This window comes from Aristolochia californica, unplaced genomic scaffold (genome assembly GCF_029961685.1).
Source record: "Aristolochia californica isolate CCGP_79_NKW_82.1479 unplaced genomic scaffold, dmAriCali1.0.hap1 SCAF_4, whole genome shotgun sequence".
In the NCBI taxonomy this organism is placed as follows: Eukaryota; Viridiplantae; Streptophyta; class Magnoliopsida; order Piperales; family Aristolochiaceae; genus Aristolochia; species Aristolochia californica.
Window position 1 is genome coordinate 32,632,361 of NW_027182103.1, and position 17,695 is coordinate 32,650,055.

Genomic DNA, 17,695 nt, shown 5'->3' on the forward strand with positions numbered 1-17,695 from the left:
CTGAGTTTCGTGGGATGGCTAAGGGTCTTTGTGAACTTCTCTGGCTTCGAAGATTATTAATCGAAATTAACTTTGGCCCAAACTGTGAGATGAACTTAGTTTGCAATAATAAGGCGGCTATTAATATTTCACATAACCCGATTCAACATGTTCAGACTAAACATGTAGAAGTAGATTAGCACTTCATCAAGCAAAACCTTGAGGCAAAGATAATTCCATTTCCATTTGTTAAATCTGAAAACCAGTTGGTAGACATACTTACAAAAATAGTATGCAATAAGAACTTCTACAACTCACTCAACAAGTTGGGCATTCAAGATATATACACAACAACTTGAGGGGGTTTGTTGGTGTGAGTTCCTCCAAAGGAGGACTTCTTCCTCTAGAACGGTCTTCCAAATCCATAAAAACAGAGGAAAAAGTCCTCTTTAAGAATAACTGTAATACTATGTATATAAATAGAGATGTATGTGTATAAAATAAGATAAGAAGGTGAAGAAAGATTTTACGAGGTTAACATATCTAACAAGACATCTCAGGCAAAGACTTAACTCAGAAGTTCACACTGCTTCCCAAGGCTCAGATCCTATATTTCTCAGTTCAGATTAAGTTTGCTTCTCAGATCCTATATTCTGAGCTTTGCTTCCCACAATATTCCAGATCACCACAAATTAGAATCAGGCAAATAAAATACACCAAAATCAAAACTTCTGTTAGATAATATAACTTGAGCCTGTGCATATATAATGTGTCTAGTTTCAGAACTCAAATACTCTAATTCATAGAAAATGACACAAGAAAGGTCAACTCTCAGTTTTCTGCTTCAAAGGCAAATCGGTTCATTATTGATAACTCTCTCCATCTCATAATGAACACGGAGAAACCCTTAGACATACAAGGAAGCAAGCATTCAAGATGAGAGGCACGAGTGTGCCAAAGTCTTCTCCTCACTAAGTTCAGCAGCAGTTGCATCTAGTTTCTTCCTCGAGAATTCATCTATTGAGAGCCCTGCTCCATTGAAACAGCCAAGAAAAACATTTGTTGGTTTTAATATTGTTAATGAACCGATGGTTAGATCCAGATAAAGCAAATTATGCACAACATACTTTTTTTTTCTGTGGTTATGCAAATAATGCATATAAAGCACACTGTCCAGAGAAAATAAGTCATTAGATATAATTCAATTGCTGCCTAAAGTTCCAGATAGCCAGAGAACTTCCTCAGGTTCTGATCAGGATTGCATGAAAACTAGAGAGCACTATTCAGCAAATGACCTTCTTTTGAGTTTGGTGGACCCAATCCAGTCCCCACCAATTACATAAGTCAGTAATAAACCTAAATTTGATTTGATTTTTTATTTTTTTTTGTGCAAGCTCTTAACTGCAAAATATATTCAACTTGTAATTAAAACATATTTTATGACCACATCTAAAGTTAAAACCTCAGTACACCAGTTAAGAGGAGCCCATCTGCCACATTGCTTGGAGCTCAGTGACCATCATAAATAGAAAAGAATTTGTTTTCTTTTAACTGCTGGTGAGGAGGCCAGTGGCTGGTGCACGTGCACCAGCCGTAAAGATGCAGCCATACCTAATTCAGCCACTAAGTTAACCATTTCCAAGATTTTTCTCACCACTTCCACCCATATCATTCAGGAAGTCTCAACTTGTACTATTCTTTTTCTCCTTCTAAATGAATAGATATTCTTATTTTTACAGTGCGATAAAAGATTGCTCAACATCTTAAAACCTGACCAATATATTGGCCCAATAGTCAGTTTATTTTAAATTCGTTCAATGAAGTTAAACTACTGTATCAACAGAAACTACTGGGAAAAACTAAATATACATATTGAACATTATTCTTTTCTAGTCCAAGATTGAAAGCAATTAATCAAGATGACAGGATATTAGCTTTCAGGAGCAACTGACTCGCCAGGTTTTCTTGGGGTTATGAAACATTCCCTATGAAGTTTCCAAAATGTGATTCAATATGGTTCAATTGGATGGTTAAACAGGGCCCACAACGCTGATTTTTCTTTCCAATTTCTTAAAGTATATATTCACAATTCAACTGGAAAATCAGAATAGAGTGAATCTTTTTTACAAGATAACATCCATCAGATTTTATTTTAGGATGTAGATATAATTCAACATCCACAGAAAGGATATAATGCCTTAATTAGCCTACCAGATTTTTCTTTTCTTTTCTTTTTTTCAAGGAATGTACAACCACATTAAATTGATAGATGTAAACTAAGAAGCACCAAGAGAACAATACCTTGCACAATTTTCCATTCTCCATTTGCGCAAGTAACTGGGTAAGAGTAGACAAGCCCAGCAGGTATATTGTATGATCCATCAGAGTAAACACCCATGGAAACCCAAGTGCCCTACAGAGAAAACTAGAGAATGTTAATGCAAGAGCAGATTACAAATGTATGATCTTTCAGTAAATACCCAAGGAAACCCAATTGTCCTACAGAGAGAACTAGAGAACTTTAATACAATGGTGCATTTTAAATCGCTCAGGGAAATGCAAGAGCAGATTCACACGAAACCATATAATAACAGTAACCTCTGGAGTTCCAAGCACCCAGTCTCGTATGTGATCACATGCAGCACTAGCAGCAGATAATGCACTTGACAGCTTTCGGGCTTTGATGATTGCTGCACCACGTTGTTGAACAATGGTGATGAATTCACTAGTCAACCTGTTTAATCAAATTTTTTAATTTAAGTCAGACATGATATTTCAGTAAAATCACAAATATGTATGCATAAATCCATGCATATATATAAATATAGATAAATAGATAGAGAAATAAAATAAGCAGACCTAACTTTTGCTCTTACCAGGCATCATCAGCAACAAGCTCCCTAACAGGCTTCTCTCCAGCTGATGTTTTAACAGTAGCATGGTTGACATCAGGGTATTGAGTGGAAGAATGGTTTCCCCATATGATAACATTCTTAACATCACTAACTTGGACATTCAATTTCTCTGAAATCTGACCTAATGCCCTATTGTGATCCAGCCTTGTCAAGCAAGAAATGTTCTTCTCAGGGATGGATGGAGCAAACTCCTTCAGGATCAAGGCATTGGTGTTTGCGGGGTTAGCAACAACCAGTACCTGAAGAAATGACAAAATGAACAACAGGCTTAGTTTTACGCAGCACAGCAACTGAAAATTGCATCCCAAAATTGAAGAACTACATGGCATGCATTTCAGTAGTAATATTTGAATCTAGGTAACCAAATTGACATCACTAAAATGAATGGAAGATAAATCTCGTAGTACCTTGCAGTTTGGAGCTGCATGCTTTTCTAATGCAGAAGCCTGAGACTTGTAGATTGAGACATTTTTTGACATAACGTCTTTCCTCTCCATTCCCTCTTTTCTGGGGAATCCACCAACCATAACAGCTACACCAACACCAGTGCAAGCCTCAACAACATCAGTTGTGGCAACAACACCTGAAATTTGAGTTCCCACAACAGGTCCATTATTTATTTAAAGATTATAAAAGGTACCTTTAGCACATTGAAAGTAGGGTGCACTCTACTGCTCTTTATTAAACAAATAGAACAACTTTTATTGAGTTGTGCAGGGTATCAGGGAGCTCCCCAACCAACACGAACGCAAAACATATTGGCAAGGTCCAACAAAGAGAAAGCTTAGTTGAATAGGTAATTGACGATATTGCCAGCTGAATGATGTAAGAAGAGTTTCATGTAGCCATTAAGCTGGAAATTTTCGACATTTGTGTTACCATATCTAAAGAAATGGAAGTAAGTACCCTTCAAAAGCGGAAATGCAGCATCAACCAATTCCATCTTCACCCCATTTAGAGCCTCAGCAGCTGGCGGAATGTCAAGCATGTGCAGAATTACTGGCTGGTCAGGTCCCAACATTACTCCCCTAGCAATCATTGGAACAAGAGCATAACCAATTTGGCCTGCAAATAGAAAAGTTTTCATGTTGAACAATAGAGAAGAAATTAGAGAGAAAAATACCTCAATATTTCCACTCACTGGTGACCTTATAAATCTCAACAATAAAATTGATGTCATGTAGATTGTGTAAAACTAAACAATAGAGAAGAAAACTCCTCTTCGACATGATCCAACACATTCATATCACTCAAAAGACCTTTAGCTCCAGTACATTAGATCCATACAAAAAGAAAACAGAATCAAACTCTTAAAGACTGTTTTAATCCTCTTGTGAGAACAATGGAACAAACAAATGTGATAAAACCAAAGCTACATACAAAAAGAAAACAGAGTGAAACCCTAAAGACTGTTTTAATTCTCTGGACAGCAAATGAGAGAATAATGGAACAAATGAATGTGACAACCCAAAGTACAAGACAAAAAAATAATAATAATAATTACAATAATACTTTACATAAATCTAATCACATAGTCAAGCTTCATCACTAGAAACAATCTAACAGTTCAGGTCTGTCTGTTCTATACATACTATTAATCAAACAGTTTGCCTTTAGCTCCTTGCCATACAAGCAAAATGGATGATCTGGAATTTGAATTATCACTCTATCATATGCAGCTGTAGCTAACGGAATGACACGAAAACATACATGATGGACTGTACACATGAGACCAGAATGAAGCTGGTGTGAAAGAAGATGACCAGCAATCTGACTCTACTTTTAAAGAAAGAAAAACCTTCTTTTCTGATAAAAAATTTAGCATCAGAAAAATAGTAATAAATAAAAAATAAAAATAGACAAGGGACAAACGCAACAGACAGCACACAATGTGCAGGTAAGCAGATTTGAAAGATGGATACTAAATTAATAATGCCTTGAGGCACTTGAAATCTAACACCTCAGAAGAAAAAGACACTTGATAATTTTATCTGTGGCATCCAACGAAAAAAAAGAAAACTAAAAGTAGAAAAAAACAAAATAACGCCAATAAACCAGGAACTTTATAGTGGCAATTCCTTGCACATTTACTTAAAACAGAAAAAGAGAAAAAACGAAAGCAACACCCATGGAAAATGAACTAAAATTCGCAACCCAATCAAGCATAAAACAGATGTAATGCAGTAGTACGAAAATAACTTAATTAATTAATTAATTAACCGGTATGACTAGAGCAATATTAAATCTTCTAACATTCTGGGTCAGATTGAAATCTCAACCCTGTATCAAGTGTGCAACATCGGACGATGGATCTAAGCTAACTGTATAGATAGAGAGAGCCATCAACTCCTTCTTGTACTTATGAGAAACAGCAGATCTATTTAATATCCCCTCATGCTTTATTCATTGTTGAAGAATTTAACTACTGGGGCAAATTCCTTCAAGAAAAAATGACAGAAAACTTCCAGACCAAATACCATTAAAACCAGTGCAAGTACGTCAGTCTACATAGTTATATTGGATACTACATCGGCGTTCGGATTAAAAGTTTAAGTGATCCAAAGAGAGACAAAAACTGAAAAGTATCTACTGTAAACATATCGAGTAGTAAACTTAGCAGATCAGCCCAACTCCAAAGGTCAATATGATTTAGATCTGGATAACAACAGTTCAGACATTCACAAGTCATCATAAAGTAAAATCATGTTAGCAAACCACTCAATCACATTGAAGGACAGACTGTAAGCTATAGTAATGGATCACGACATAGCTCCACAAAAAGTAACAACATTAACAGCTTCTATTTTCCCAGGTAGTAAAGAGCAAAAACTGTAACTGCATCCGTCAGCAAAAAACCACCAAATCCTTCACCAGTCGTCGCAAATAACAATCAAAACTACCTCATTACAAAAGCTCCACTCAAACGCACCAAAATCAGATCTCGAATATACAAAAGCAGTCATACATAACAAAATTAGCCAACCGAAAATAATAAAGATCTCTTTTTCTCTACTATCCATCTGAGAAACCATTCTGTTAATCGGATCAAAGACAAGTAAGACCAGTAAAAGGAGCATCCTCACAGACCTGCAGCTCCGGTGACGAGGACTCTAACAGGATCTTTTGCCATTGTTTGAAAAAAAGGGACAGCGAAAGACAATCGTCGACTCACAGAGGAAAACCAAGGTGGATGAAACAGACGACAAGCCGATGTAAACGAAGGGCATATAAAGAGCGCCGAGAACTCTTTCCTGGTGAAATTCTAAGTTACGCCGAAGTGCGTATTACCCAATACACATGTTATGCGTTGATACTTCGACATCCACCAGAAAAAAAAAATCAACTGAAAATAGATAAATCCATCATTTTTCGTCGAGTGTGCCTCTCCCATAAATGAACGGCCGCCTCGTCGTGGTTCGTGGTTCGTGTCCCGTGACCTTTAACGACAGTTCAGTGTTGCATGGGACATGCCTCCATAATCCCAAAATATATCGAACATTTGACAAATAAAATGATCTGGCAGAGGAAATATTAATGGACAATTTTCTTAGATTTGGTAAAATTAAATCCGGGTCAATTAGGTCAATTAGTTTGATTGATGACTAACTCAAAATAATGTTAACATGATGTAATTTTACTAAAAAACTTCAAAATTTTGAGAGAGAAGTGACCCCTATCAATAGAAAGGCGAATGACTTGTGATCCTGGTCAATCTTTCATTTACATTATTAAATGGAACATAAATGGTATGAGATATTCCATATGATTAACCAATTGTCCGATTATATATAAGAGTAATTCAATAAAGAAATTGTGAATGTATGTTTGAGATTAACATGACTCAAATGACTTTTTTTTAATGATAGTGTAATATTCTTTTAAAACTGTATTGTACATTAAAATTATATTTTTCTTAGGCTATTGTGTATAAGACAATTTTATTTTTATACTTTTTATGATTTTATAAATTTGAAGTCATTTTTATTATGTATTTAATTACCCGGTTTCTCATTGCATTATTTGATAATTAGCTAAACAAATACTATATGGAATAGTTTATTCTTTATATTGATAAATAATGTATACCGATATACCATTTATAAATTGAACAATATATGCAATAGCTAATCCGTTTACATGTTGTTTACACCCTTAGATAAGATAACTCTCCAAAACTTTGTAAATGATCTATCTATATAAATAGTAACATGAAAAGAAAAGTCTTTTAAGTATTTTTAGTCCATATTTTACCAAGTTTCACAAAAAGATAAAATGTTCCTTTTCCAAACTCAAGGACTCAATTCTTGATTGCCAATGCTCCAACCACCACTCTTACACACATTTACACTTTGACATTGTTCTGGAACCCACATTTGAAGAATTGAGAAACCATTTTCCAATGAGTTAAGTATGTTTTAAGTTATTACTTTAAAATCTTTATTTGTCGACTGTTGAATTTTGTGAGAGTTAATCTTGTAAGTCTTGTTTGCTATTGCTGAAAATCCCTATGTCAATTTAGATAAGTGTACCTAATTATTATTGACCGTTTGTCCCTATATTGGCCAGTGTTGTTGAACAACATCCCTTTGCCAGTAGGGGTGTGTGATTGTGTATAACGATTCTATTCAAGTAAAATTTTACCTTAAAGTATATAAATATAAAATTGATTTAGATAATAAGTATACATTATGGTTGATAATAAAGTATATAAATATAAAATTGATTTAGATAATAAGTATACATTATGGTTGATAAAAAGCAAAAGCGGTCTATATCCAATAACTTCAAGTCTAAAATGTATATATAAAAAAAAAACAACATTAAGATATTGTGGATTATGAAAGAAACATATGTAATTTCATTATTTTTTAAGGGTGAGATCATGTAAGTTTATTTTGATTGTAATTTTTAAAAGAAAATATGTAATTTCGTAATTTTTGGGGTGTGATCAAGAGTGTACTTGTTGGCCCAAGGGGCTTCTCAAGGAGGAGGGGGGTTGTGAATTAAGATATTCAAATTAAGAACTACTTGTGTGTGTGATTAAATAGATATTATAAAAGTAATTTAAAGCAAGCAATAACGTGCACACATCTCAAGGACAAATAGAGTTTTTGATATCGATGTTCCCCTAGTGCTAGTCACTGCCTCAATAACTCGTGGTAGGGAAAATTTCATTATTATACTCTAATAGTTGAAAAATTACGAAAGAGATTCCAACTCACTTTGGCCACATGTAGTTCAATACATGATTTTACTCAAGCCAATTTCCCCAATGGATTGTAGTTAGATTCTAGCTCTAGCTAAGTCTTTCTATCTACATTAACAGGTTCTATATGAAACTTTCACAATTTCATTAAAAAGAAAAAGAAAAATTACACCCTTACTTGGAGATATGTTTCTCCTTAAAATATTCAAGTTGCCTCCTCCTTTGTATCATGTTGTGATGTCCCTTACTGGCAAGGTTCTAACTGATCGATCAATCTGGAAGGATGATCGATCATTCCATGAAAATTTTGCTTGGACAACTATGATCGATCACCCCACTTAGATTGATCGATAATGCGTTATCCATGTCCTGAATGATGGATCAATCGATTATGGTTAATCAATCATGTTTTATATTTATGGTCTGCATAGTTCTGGATGATCGATCATTATTAGTAACTGATCGATTATTCCAATGCCAGATTAAAAGTGTAAAATTTATAAAACATGAGAATTTATCTTTAAGTGCTTTCACATGTTTTTAAGTGATGTGTATGATGATTCTAAACATGTCTATATGGAATTTATAATTTAAAGCTCCGATTTCACAAGTACTTAAGAAATAGGAGTTCAGAATACTCTCTTAAAAAAATTGACTGAGTTTAGATATTGTCCATGATGTTTGAACTCAAGTCTTCTTCCTTGTAAGTGTTTCTTCAAGAGATGTTCTTCAATTATAATTAAGTATTCATTTTGGCTTTGATGTTTTAGATCTTGAGATGCTTTTGAAGGTGAAATATTTGAAATATTTTAGATTTGTAAGGTATTAATTCAATTAAGTTTTGTTATTACCAAAAGTAATGTGGGAGTCAACCTATGGTCCATAGTACTGAGTATTTAGGTGAGTTCAATGTATTTAGTAATTACTAGTTAGAGTAATTTCATGATTTTTAAGATATGATCGTTGTTATAAAATCTAACGGCGGCTAGAGCAGAGCTATGCTCCCCTCTCTCCCGTTACATTTTCTTGTGATGTGATAGATCCTCCGTCACGGACGGATGGAAGGGGGGAGGTGCGGCGACCAAAGTGACCCGGTTGCCCAGCTGACTGGGTCACTCGCTTCGCCCGTTTAATCGAGCTAACTTGGCCAGAATTTCCTCTTTTAAGGAACCGATTCTAATTGAACCAAGTACAACCGACTTGTGCGATCCATTGCTTATAATTTTTAGTTTAATCGATATTAGTGTGTTGCAATTAATCCCCTCCGGATGTCCGCGTTTAAACGGAATCTTCTTCTTACTGGGAAAGGAAGTAGGACGCTCTCTCAATTCTAATATAATTCCTAAAAAAGATCCAACTTCTCCCTCCTCGGAAAACCCTAGCAAAGGACTCTCTTCCTCGATTCCGATCGAAGGTCTCTCCTGTTGTCTGAAATTCTCTCTGTGTCGTCGAGTCTCCCTCGATTCCGATCTTCTCTCTCGCCGTTACCGAGCGGCCAAAGTTGCCGGACGATCGTTCTTATCTTCATCAGTTGCAGGTATCTCCTCTCTCTCTCTTGTACGAACACGTTCCCTTATCCCTGGAGCCCAAATTGCTGCAGTCGATGCTTATTACATGCTCGGAGCAGATACTGGTATACTGTATGAATTTCCGTGGCCATGATTCTGTTATCCCCTTTATATGTTCAATGCTTTACAATTTAAGTTGATGCTTACTTTGATTCAGTTATTGTTTCAGGTAGTTTTGTTTGTTTGGTTGTGCTTTTATTTATGAATAGCAAGAGATGCTCTTTTGATCCTTTGACGCTATTAACAGTCCGGTTGATATGTGTGTTTAGCTTTAGGGAAAGAGAACTTCTAAATAGGAATCATTCGAGTCTACTGTACTGTAGACATGGTCTTCTGAATTTGTGTAAGCTGATTTTGATCTGTTTTCCCATTTAGTTTATTTTTACTTTATAAGCAAAAATATAGGATTATTAGTAGCATTTGTAGGTATCTGAATTTATGTTTCTACTGGTTTTGGTTTAGCTTTACTTCTATGAACAGACACTGGTTCCAACTAAAACTATTTGACTTCTCAAGAGTTGGTGGTGAAACCCTTTTTGATGTTTGATCATTGTGGTTGATAAGAGAACCAGCAAATTCCAAGTGGAAAATGTCCTCATTTTAGGTGTTTGAAAACATTCCTGATATGTCTCTCGGTGAAATGTATACTTGTTATAGTTCATGATTGCATGCGGTTAGTTCCATAAGGAAGATTTTAAAATCTAACATATACCACATGTTACATTTAATTTTGCACTGATATGTCAAACCTTTTGGAGAGAAGGCTATTCATAATATAGCCATTCAAAGTATTTTCTGGTGTAGAAGTCTTCATACCACTATCTGTAGTAGTAGGCTCAGTAGCACTCCTTTATATCTTCATTACACTAGAAACGAGAGACGGGATGATCCAATTTTTCCAATGTCTGGAAAGGTTGTTGAGAATGTTTCTTTTCATTCTCTTTGGATGTAACAGAATGTTTCCAATAGGATGGCCATCCACCTTAATTCTAAAGTCTCTTGACTGTCAATGAAGTCTTCTTTTGTGTTGTTAATGGTACTTATGTCTTCTTGGTAGTGCTGGTCTTATTCACTGCCTTAGATCTTCTTTTAATGCTACCCCAAGCAAGCTCCTATTTCCTTTATTAGGAAAGATAAAAGACCAGAAATCTATTAGAATAATGATGCTATCACTGTATACTGGAACTGGCCATTATGTGCAATAACTGTGCCCATGGATAGCCTTTGCTCGGAGGTTTATTCCAGAAATTTTGAGTTTAGCCCAGAGATGTTCAGTCTTTGTCATTATGAGTCATCACTTCATTGTGACGTGCAATGTTGTACAAGGTTTTCCAAACTTTAATTAGCAATAAGTCATAAAGTTTTTAGGATAAGTACCTATTTTTGCATGAACTTTAGTATTCAATTTCTTCATCCTAATCAATATTTTTTACGTTTCAATCAACTGATTTTGTTTTCTCCACTACAAGCTCCATTCCTTACTATGAAATCCGGCCTATTTTTTATTTGTAAGGTGCTCATTGATTTCTGATTGACTTCAGATTAATTTTTTTATCATCTTATTAGCAGCTAGAAGTTAATTTCGTTAAAGTAACAGCTTAATATTATAGTCAGCCAGTGTTAGTTTTTTCTTTAAAACCTCTCTCTCTCTCTCTCTCTCTCTCTCTCTCTTTGCTTTTTACTTGTTGCTGGTGGTTTTCTGCATTAGATATTTTCCAAAAACAGAACCTTTGATAGGGGAGAGGTATCCCTTTTACATGTACCGCATGTAATTTGTATCAGTCCATCAAATCTATTTAACTTGGACTTGTTTTCTTAACAGGCAAATCTCTCACTTGTTGACTTGTATCTTTGGATCGAGGTATACGACAGGCATCTAGAAATGGCGACAGCTTCGAGTAAGTCATTTAGCATTGGTGTTTACTTTACCTTTTCTGGTTTATACTGCTTCTTTCCATGACATAGGTTCTTAAATTTTTTCATTCGGAAACTTTAGTCAAATTAGTTAATGATTTTCAATGTATATGTTATGACAAACGTGATGATGCTCATATTAATGAGCCTAGTGGTGATATGTAGAAATATCTGGATGGATATGTTTCTGTTTGTGTTCACTATTTGTCTCTTTATTTTTTTATTTTTAATGTTTCTGTAAGTTCTATTTTTTGCTTCTTTTCAATTAATCTAATTTTCTTGGCAATGGTTTTATAAGCAATTGTTTTGTCCGCTCTCTTGTGCTGAAATGATGGACAGTTCCTACTTATCGGTTTACTTTCCTTTTTTTCCAAATTTTTTGTGTGACCGTAATTTACTTTTGACATGAAAACAGGCAGTAGCTGCTAAAAAAACAAATTTGATTTGGAAATTATGCTAGAAATTGCAAAATGAACAGATATAAATTTGACTGTTTTTTCTTCTATTATGTTAGTTGTTCTGTATTCCTTGTTGTGCATATTTCCTTTGGTTCACTAACTATGGGTATTGCAGTGGCATTTAAATCACGAGAGGACCATCGCAAACAACTGGAATTGGAAGAAGCACGTAAAGCTGGTCTTGCACCAGCTGAAGTTGACGAAGATGGAAAAGAGATTAATCCTCATATCCCTCAGTATATGTCATCTGCACCTTGGTATCTCAATGCAGAGAGGCCAGTAAGTCATGTTGCTTCTTATGTCTTAATGCATTTGCTTGCAAACTTGAAGGGTTCATATGCTGATAATGGTGTTGTTTTTTCTCTGAAAGAGTTTGAAACATCAAAGGAAATGGAAATCAGATCCAAATTATACAAAGGCATGGTACGATCGTGGTGCAAAAATTTATCAAGCTGATAAATACAGGGAGGGGGCTTGCGAAAAGTAAGTATTTACTGCAAATATGAGATTATTTTGTAGAAATATGGATTATGGACTCAAGTTTGAGAAAGTTAGCTGTATCTTTTTTGAGATTTAGAATAGCATTTAGATCCAATGACGTAGATTTCATTTCTTAGATTTTATTTATTGCCTTGCCTACGTAGGTTTTATTTATTGCCTTGCCTAGACTTATATAAGACACTTCCATGCACATACTTGTGTCTTTCAAGGCTGGAAAGTTTTATAAGTTGTAGCATCCCTTCAGTTATTGATGAACTCTAATAGATGCACTTTCTGTGATCTTCATTTCGCACCATAATGGTTTATAGATAACTGGGATATTCATGTTATTTGGTGCTTTTGCCTAAATAGCTACATGGGGGAGTTTCAAGTGTAGGTCTTGGGTCAGTCTCATTTGGGGATGTGTGTGTGTGCACATAGTTCAATGCCCACGAAAAATCTGAGATATACAGAAACTTTTACAGAGCATGAGGCTGATGGTTCAGGGCAATAAAAAGAAAGAGAATGCTCTCTTTGAGTATCTGTATCAACTTTCTTGTTCCATTTTTTTTTCTTAGGTAGCTCAATATTCCTATACAAGCCAAATTTTTATCTGTTCCAACATTATCTTCATTGTGGTTTCTGCTAATTTCATTGGAAAAGTCTTCTTGAATGCATCACTTCTTGTTTTGTTCTTTCCTGTTCTTGTATCTTATGGAATACATTTATTATCCTTAGTTTTATATTGTAATCTTCTTTTTGTTAACATGTGTCATTTGCCATGAACAGCTGTGGGGCAATGACACATGATGCTAAGTCATGCATCGAGAGGCCACGTAAGCTAGGAGCCAAGTGGACCAGTAAGCACATTGCACCTGATGAAAAGATAGAGATCTTTGAATTGGATTACGATGGGAAACATGATCGCTGGAATGGTTATGATGCAACTACATATGCTCGTGTAATTGAGCGATATGAAGCAAGAGATGAGGCCAGAAGGAAATACCTGAAAGAACAACAACTGGAAAAATTGGAAGAGAAAAACAATAATCAAAACGGGGAAGGTGAAGTTAGTGATGAAGAGGATGAAGTGGATGATGAGGATTCATTGAAGGTAGATGAAGCTAAGGTTGATGAGAGTAAACAAATGGACTTTGCAAAAGTGGAGAAACGTGTGCGCACCACTGGTGGTGGAAGCACTGGAACTGTCAGGTAAATTTCAAGTATTTCACTTTCATGAATCTTTTCTTCTTCTAAATTCCTTTCATCTTGTGTAAAATTGACTTGCTTTAAAAAGTAATATTTGCTTCTCAAATTAGTTGTCGTACTGTGATTGATTGAAACATGTTGTATTTTCCCCCAGAAACTTGCGTATTCGAGAAGACACAGCAAAATATTTGATGAATCTTGATGTCAATTCTGCGCATTATGATCTAAAGACCCGGTCAATGCGTGAAGATCCTCTTCCAGATATGGATCCAAATGAGAAATTCTATGAAGTAAGTTCCTTGCAGAACTTTCAAATTTTTTCTTTTGATAGATGGACTTTTGTTATTCATTTAATGATTTTGCTCCTGTTTCATTTTCCTTCTTTATTATTTATTTTATCTATTTAAAATCAGTTTTAACTGTTTATTGCCTCCATGTCAGTCAGAACTTTTATCTTCAATATTTTTGTCCATTAGATGTGTTGATTTTTTTTTTTATATTGATTCATTACTACTTTTTCTTCAGGGTGATAACCAGTATAGAGTTAGTGGGCAAGCACTGGAATTTAAACATCTCAATAATCATGCTTGGGAAGCATTTGAGAAGGGGCAAGACATTCACATGCAAGCAGCTCCTTCTCAAGCTGAATTACTGTACAAGAATTATACGGTTATCAAGGAAAAATTGAAGTCCAAAATGAAAGATACAATTATGGAGAAGTATGGAAATGCAGCTTCTGATGAACAACTTCCGAGAGAACTGCTCCTGGGACAAACTGAGAAAGAAGTTGAATATGATCGTGCTGGTAGAATCATTAAGGGTCAGGTACTGTCTACAATCACTGATTGTTTTTTCTTTGCTTTCACTGCCTTTACTGCTTTATATGGAATAATAATAATAATAACAATAATAATAATAAGAATAATAGTAATAAAAAAATAAAAAAATAGTAATAACAATAATAATAATAATAATAGTAATAACAATAATAATAATAATAGTAATAACAATAATAATAATAATAGTAATAACAATAATAATATTATTAATAACAATAATAATAAAAATAATAACAATAATAATAATGATATTATTATTATTATTATTTTATTTTTTGTTGTTGAGATGGTTGGCTATTTTTGCATATGTGGTACAACTCACAAGAATAACATGAATATGAATATGTGGATATGTCTCTACAGATACCTCTCACTAATAATTTTTGTATTGAGAGGAAATAGGGTCAAGATTGTGCATGGTGAATGACACTGCAAAAGGGCATGTAAGATTTAAATGGAAGACTGTGCCCTAATGTAGATAAAGAAGTTGATAAAAGCCTATTGGAAAGCACATTTTACTTTCTAGGATGAAAAGTAGGTAAAACACCCGCACTACCCTATCTGCGCTAAGAATGGGAGGTTTTGTATTCCCATTGCTCACATCTTCCTACAGATTATAATGTTCTTTATAATAAATTTATCAAAATTCTTTATTTACTTTAGCATCACTGAACACAGTCAGTCAGTGAGATGTCTTGTCTACATCTCTTCCAGTGTCCTTGCTTGACTTCTCAGAAGTGTAAATTGTATTCTCTTTTGAAGTTTAAGCAAAATTTCTTAGGTCTTGTGTTTTGATAGCCTGTGGAATTTTTGCTTTTTCCTCCCTGATGTATATGCTCCACTTGGAGAGTTTTATATTATTTATTCTTTTTAGTGGACTTATTTTTCACTGTTTAGGAAAAAAAGGAAGAGAAATTGTTTGGCTCATTCAGGAGTCAGGTGGATCCCAAAACTCCCTCTCTCTTTGGAATGGAGAGGAGGGCGAGGGGGTGTATACCCACCTTCTCACTTTACTTTCCTCTATTCCTCTCAATGCAGTAAGAGACATTGTTTGGCTAGGACATGGAGTGACCACCAAGCTCACCTAATCGTTTTTTCTTTGTGTTGATATGTAGTTTTTGTAGTTTTTTGTTAACATTATTGTCTATAATTTTTTATGTACTCTGCCTCCTTTGGGAGCTTCTCTTTAATAAGGTCTCTTTTTTCTCATTGTTATTAAAGAATATGGAAAACTCACTTCTCTAAAAGCAAAACAGATTATTAGACTTGTATAAATTAAGCTTTGTAGCTGTACAGACGTCCTAAAATATCTTGGGTCATTTGTATACTGAAGCTCTATTATTTAGGTTTAAACTTATGTTACATTTGCAGGAGATGTCTCTTCCAAGGAGCAAGTACGAAGAAGATGTTTATATAAACAATCACACAAGTGTTTGGGGGTCATGGTGGAAGGATCACCAATGGGGATACAAATGCTGCAGGCAAATGATCCATAACAGCTACTGTACTGGCTCTGCTGGTGTTGAGGCTGCTGAGGCTGCCACAAATTTGATGAAATCGAATTTAGCTCGCAAAGAAGCCATTGAAGGTAATGCAATGTTATTTGTCAGTTTATTGGATTATTTGCTCAGGAAAAAAAACTGCTAGATTTTTTATTTGGAACTCATTTTGAGTAATTTCTATGCCACATGCTCTTACATGACTAGTATTCAATGGTGCTGTTTAATATTTTTGTTAAAATATTTCATTTAAATGGGCTAAGTGTAATTCAAACTATTTTAAGAAAGATCCTGTTTTTATTTATTTATGTTCTTTAACACAATTCCATTCAGAAACTCCTGCTCCCTTGGAAGAGAAAAGGCCTGTTACTTGGGGAACGGATGTGCCTGAAGACTTGGTTCTGGACAAGAGTTTACTTGCAGAGGCCCTCAAGAAGGTAAACAATTTCTTCTCTGTAATTCCCTCAAGAAGATGCTCTCAATCCTGGCAAAGCATGGTTGCCAATGCCCAACCAATGAGTGGGCAGCAGTTGTACCTGATACTTAAGTAAAAAGCTCAAACTTATCAGTCCTATGATATTGATCTTTTTAGTGGTGGTTGTTTTCTGGGTTGGATTGACTTGACATGTGAATTCCGTATGAATGTACAGGAGGATGAGAGAAAGAGGGAAGAGAAAGATGAAAGAAAGCGGAAGTACAACGTCAAATGGAATGACAAGGTACGGTTTTTTCATGAAAAGTTGCTAAAGTAGTAGTTTCACTGCCTGATCCGCTTGTCTGAAATTTGATGACTGGTTGGTTTCTCATAATGTTTGTCTGTGTAGGTCACTGCTGAGGATGTGGAGGCCTACAGAATGAAGAGAGTCCATCACGATGACCCAATGAAAGAGTTTCTTCACTGAGGATCTTTTTTCTCACAGAACTAAATGGATCCTTTTACTGTACATAACTTGCCTTTGTACATCCGCAACGAAGCATATTATTGTAATAGAAATCAACTGTGAATGTTGTTGATTTCTCTGTATGCTTGATAAGTAATTTTTTTGTAATTAATAGGCGGTATGCTTGAAGAAAATTCAATCTTCACATATAATAAATGGAAAGAAAATCGATTCAAGAAATGAAATAATAATGATATGTTTGCATGTATCCTCAAATATGTTCAGTTTCTTGTTTCAATCACTAAAAAAACCAGAACTTCACACACCGTTACAGTGTAATAGATGCGTCGTGCGGTCAATCCATGATACAATCCAATCCAAACAATAAAATCAGCACAAAAGATTGTGAAACCAATCGAGTAAGAGACTAAGCGCTGCCAACGAGCATCTCCTGGCACTCACCCAAAGATTTTCCTGTTGGCTCAAAAGTTGTCATAAAGTCTATAAATACTTTTTAAGTAAGGTATGTTAAATGATAAGGAGTTAGTTTAATACAGAGAACATTTTTATTATTCTTCTTCTTCAGTTTCTGTTTCTGAAATACCATGCAACAAATACGTGAAAACAGAGCGCAACAGAGCCTTACAGAGATTTTTTATGTTGTAGACTCAATAGCACACCAAGTCACACAACGAAGGAGGCAACAACAACTCACTCAATAGGATTTATTTCTTATATTACTTTGAG

General features: G+C 34.9%; 2 protein-coding genes across 2 annotated transcripts; one reads left to right on the forward strand and one right to left on the reverse strand.

Moving 5' to 3' along the window:
- Positions 1-691: 691 nt before the first annotated feature.
- LOC137962094 (malate dehydrogenase, cytoplasmic) lies at positions 692-6,127 on the reverse strand. Its single transcript, XM_068808806.1, has 7 exons — positions 5,982-6,127; positions 3,801-3,959; positions 3,302-3,477; positions 2,856-3,133; positions 2,578-2,713; positions 2,281-2,392; positions 692-1,008 (listed from the first exon to the last, which is right to left on the reverse strand). The coding sequence occupies exons 1-7, from the start codon at positions 6,022-6,024 to the stop codon at positions 911-913; spliced, it is 1,002 nt and encodes a 333-aa protein (XP_068664907.1). The 5' UTR covers positions 6,025-6,127; the 3' UTR covers positions 692-910.
- A 3,224-nt stretch (positions 6,128-9,351) lies between these two features.
- LOC137962559 (pre-mRNA-splicing factor SLU7-like) lies at positions 9,352-17,170 on the forward strand. The gene is made up of 11 exons (XM_068809496.1): positions 9,352-9,637; positions 11,491-11,566; positions 12,156-12,319; positions 12,411-12,523; positions 13,310-13,732; positions 13,884-14,019; positions 14,255-14,554; positions 15,940-16,156; positions 16,401-16,504; positions 16,718-16,786; positions 16,892-17,170. The coding sequence occupies exons 2-11, from the start codon at positions 11,551-11,553 to the stop codon at positions 16,967-16,969; spliced, it is 1,620 nt and encodes a 539-aa protein (XP_068665597.1). The 5' UTR covers positions 9,352-9,637; positions 11,491-11,550; the 3' UTR covers positions 16,970-17,170.
- Positions 17,171-17,695: the final 525 nt, after the last annotated feature.

Coding starts and splice junctions, on each gene's coding strand:
- LOC137962094 (XM_068808806.1), bottom strand. CDS start 6,024: ATGGCAAAAGATCCTGTTAGAGTCCTCGTCACCGGAGCTGCAG. Junction 3,478..3,800: donor TGCATTTCCGCTTTTGAAGG/GTACTTACTTCC, acceptor CTCAAATTTCAG/GTGTTGTTGCCACAACTGAT. Junction 2,393..2,577: donor GGGTGCTTGGAACTCCAGAG/GTTACTGTTATT, acceptor TTTTCTCTGTAG/GGCACTTGGGTTTCCATGGG.
- LOC137962559 (XM_068809496.1), top strand. Junction 12,320..12,410: donor ATCTCAATGCAGAGAGGCCA/GTAAGTCATGTT, acceptor TTTCTCTGAAAG/AGTTTGAAACATCAAAGGAA. Junction 12,524..13,309: donor AGGGAGGGGGCTTGCGAAAA/GTAAGTATTTAC, acceptor TGCCATGAACAG/CTGTGGGGCAATGACACATG.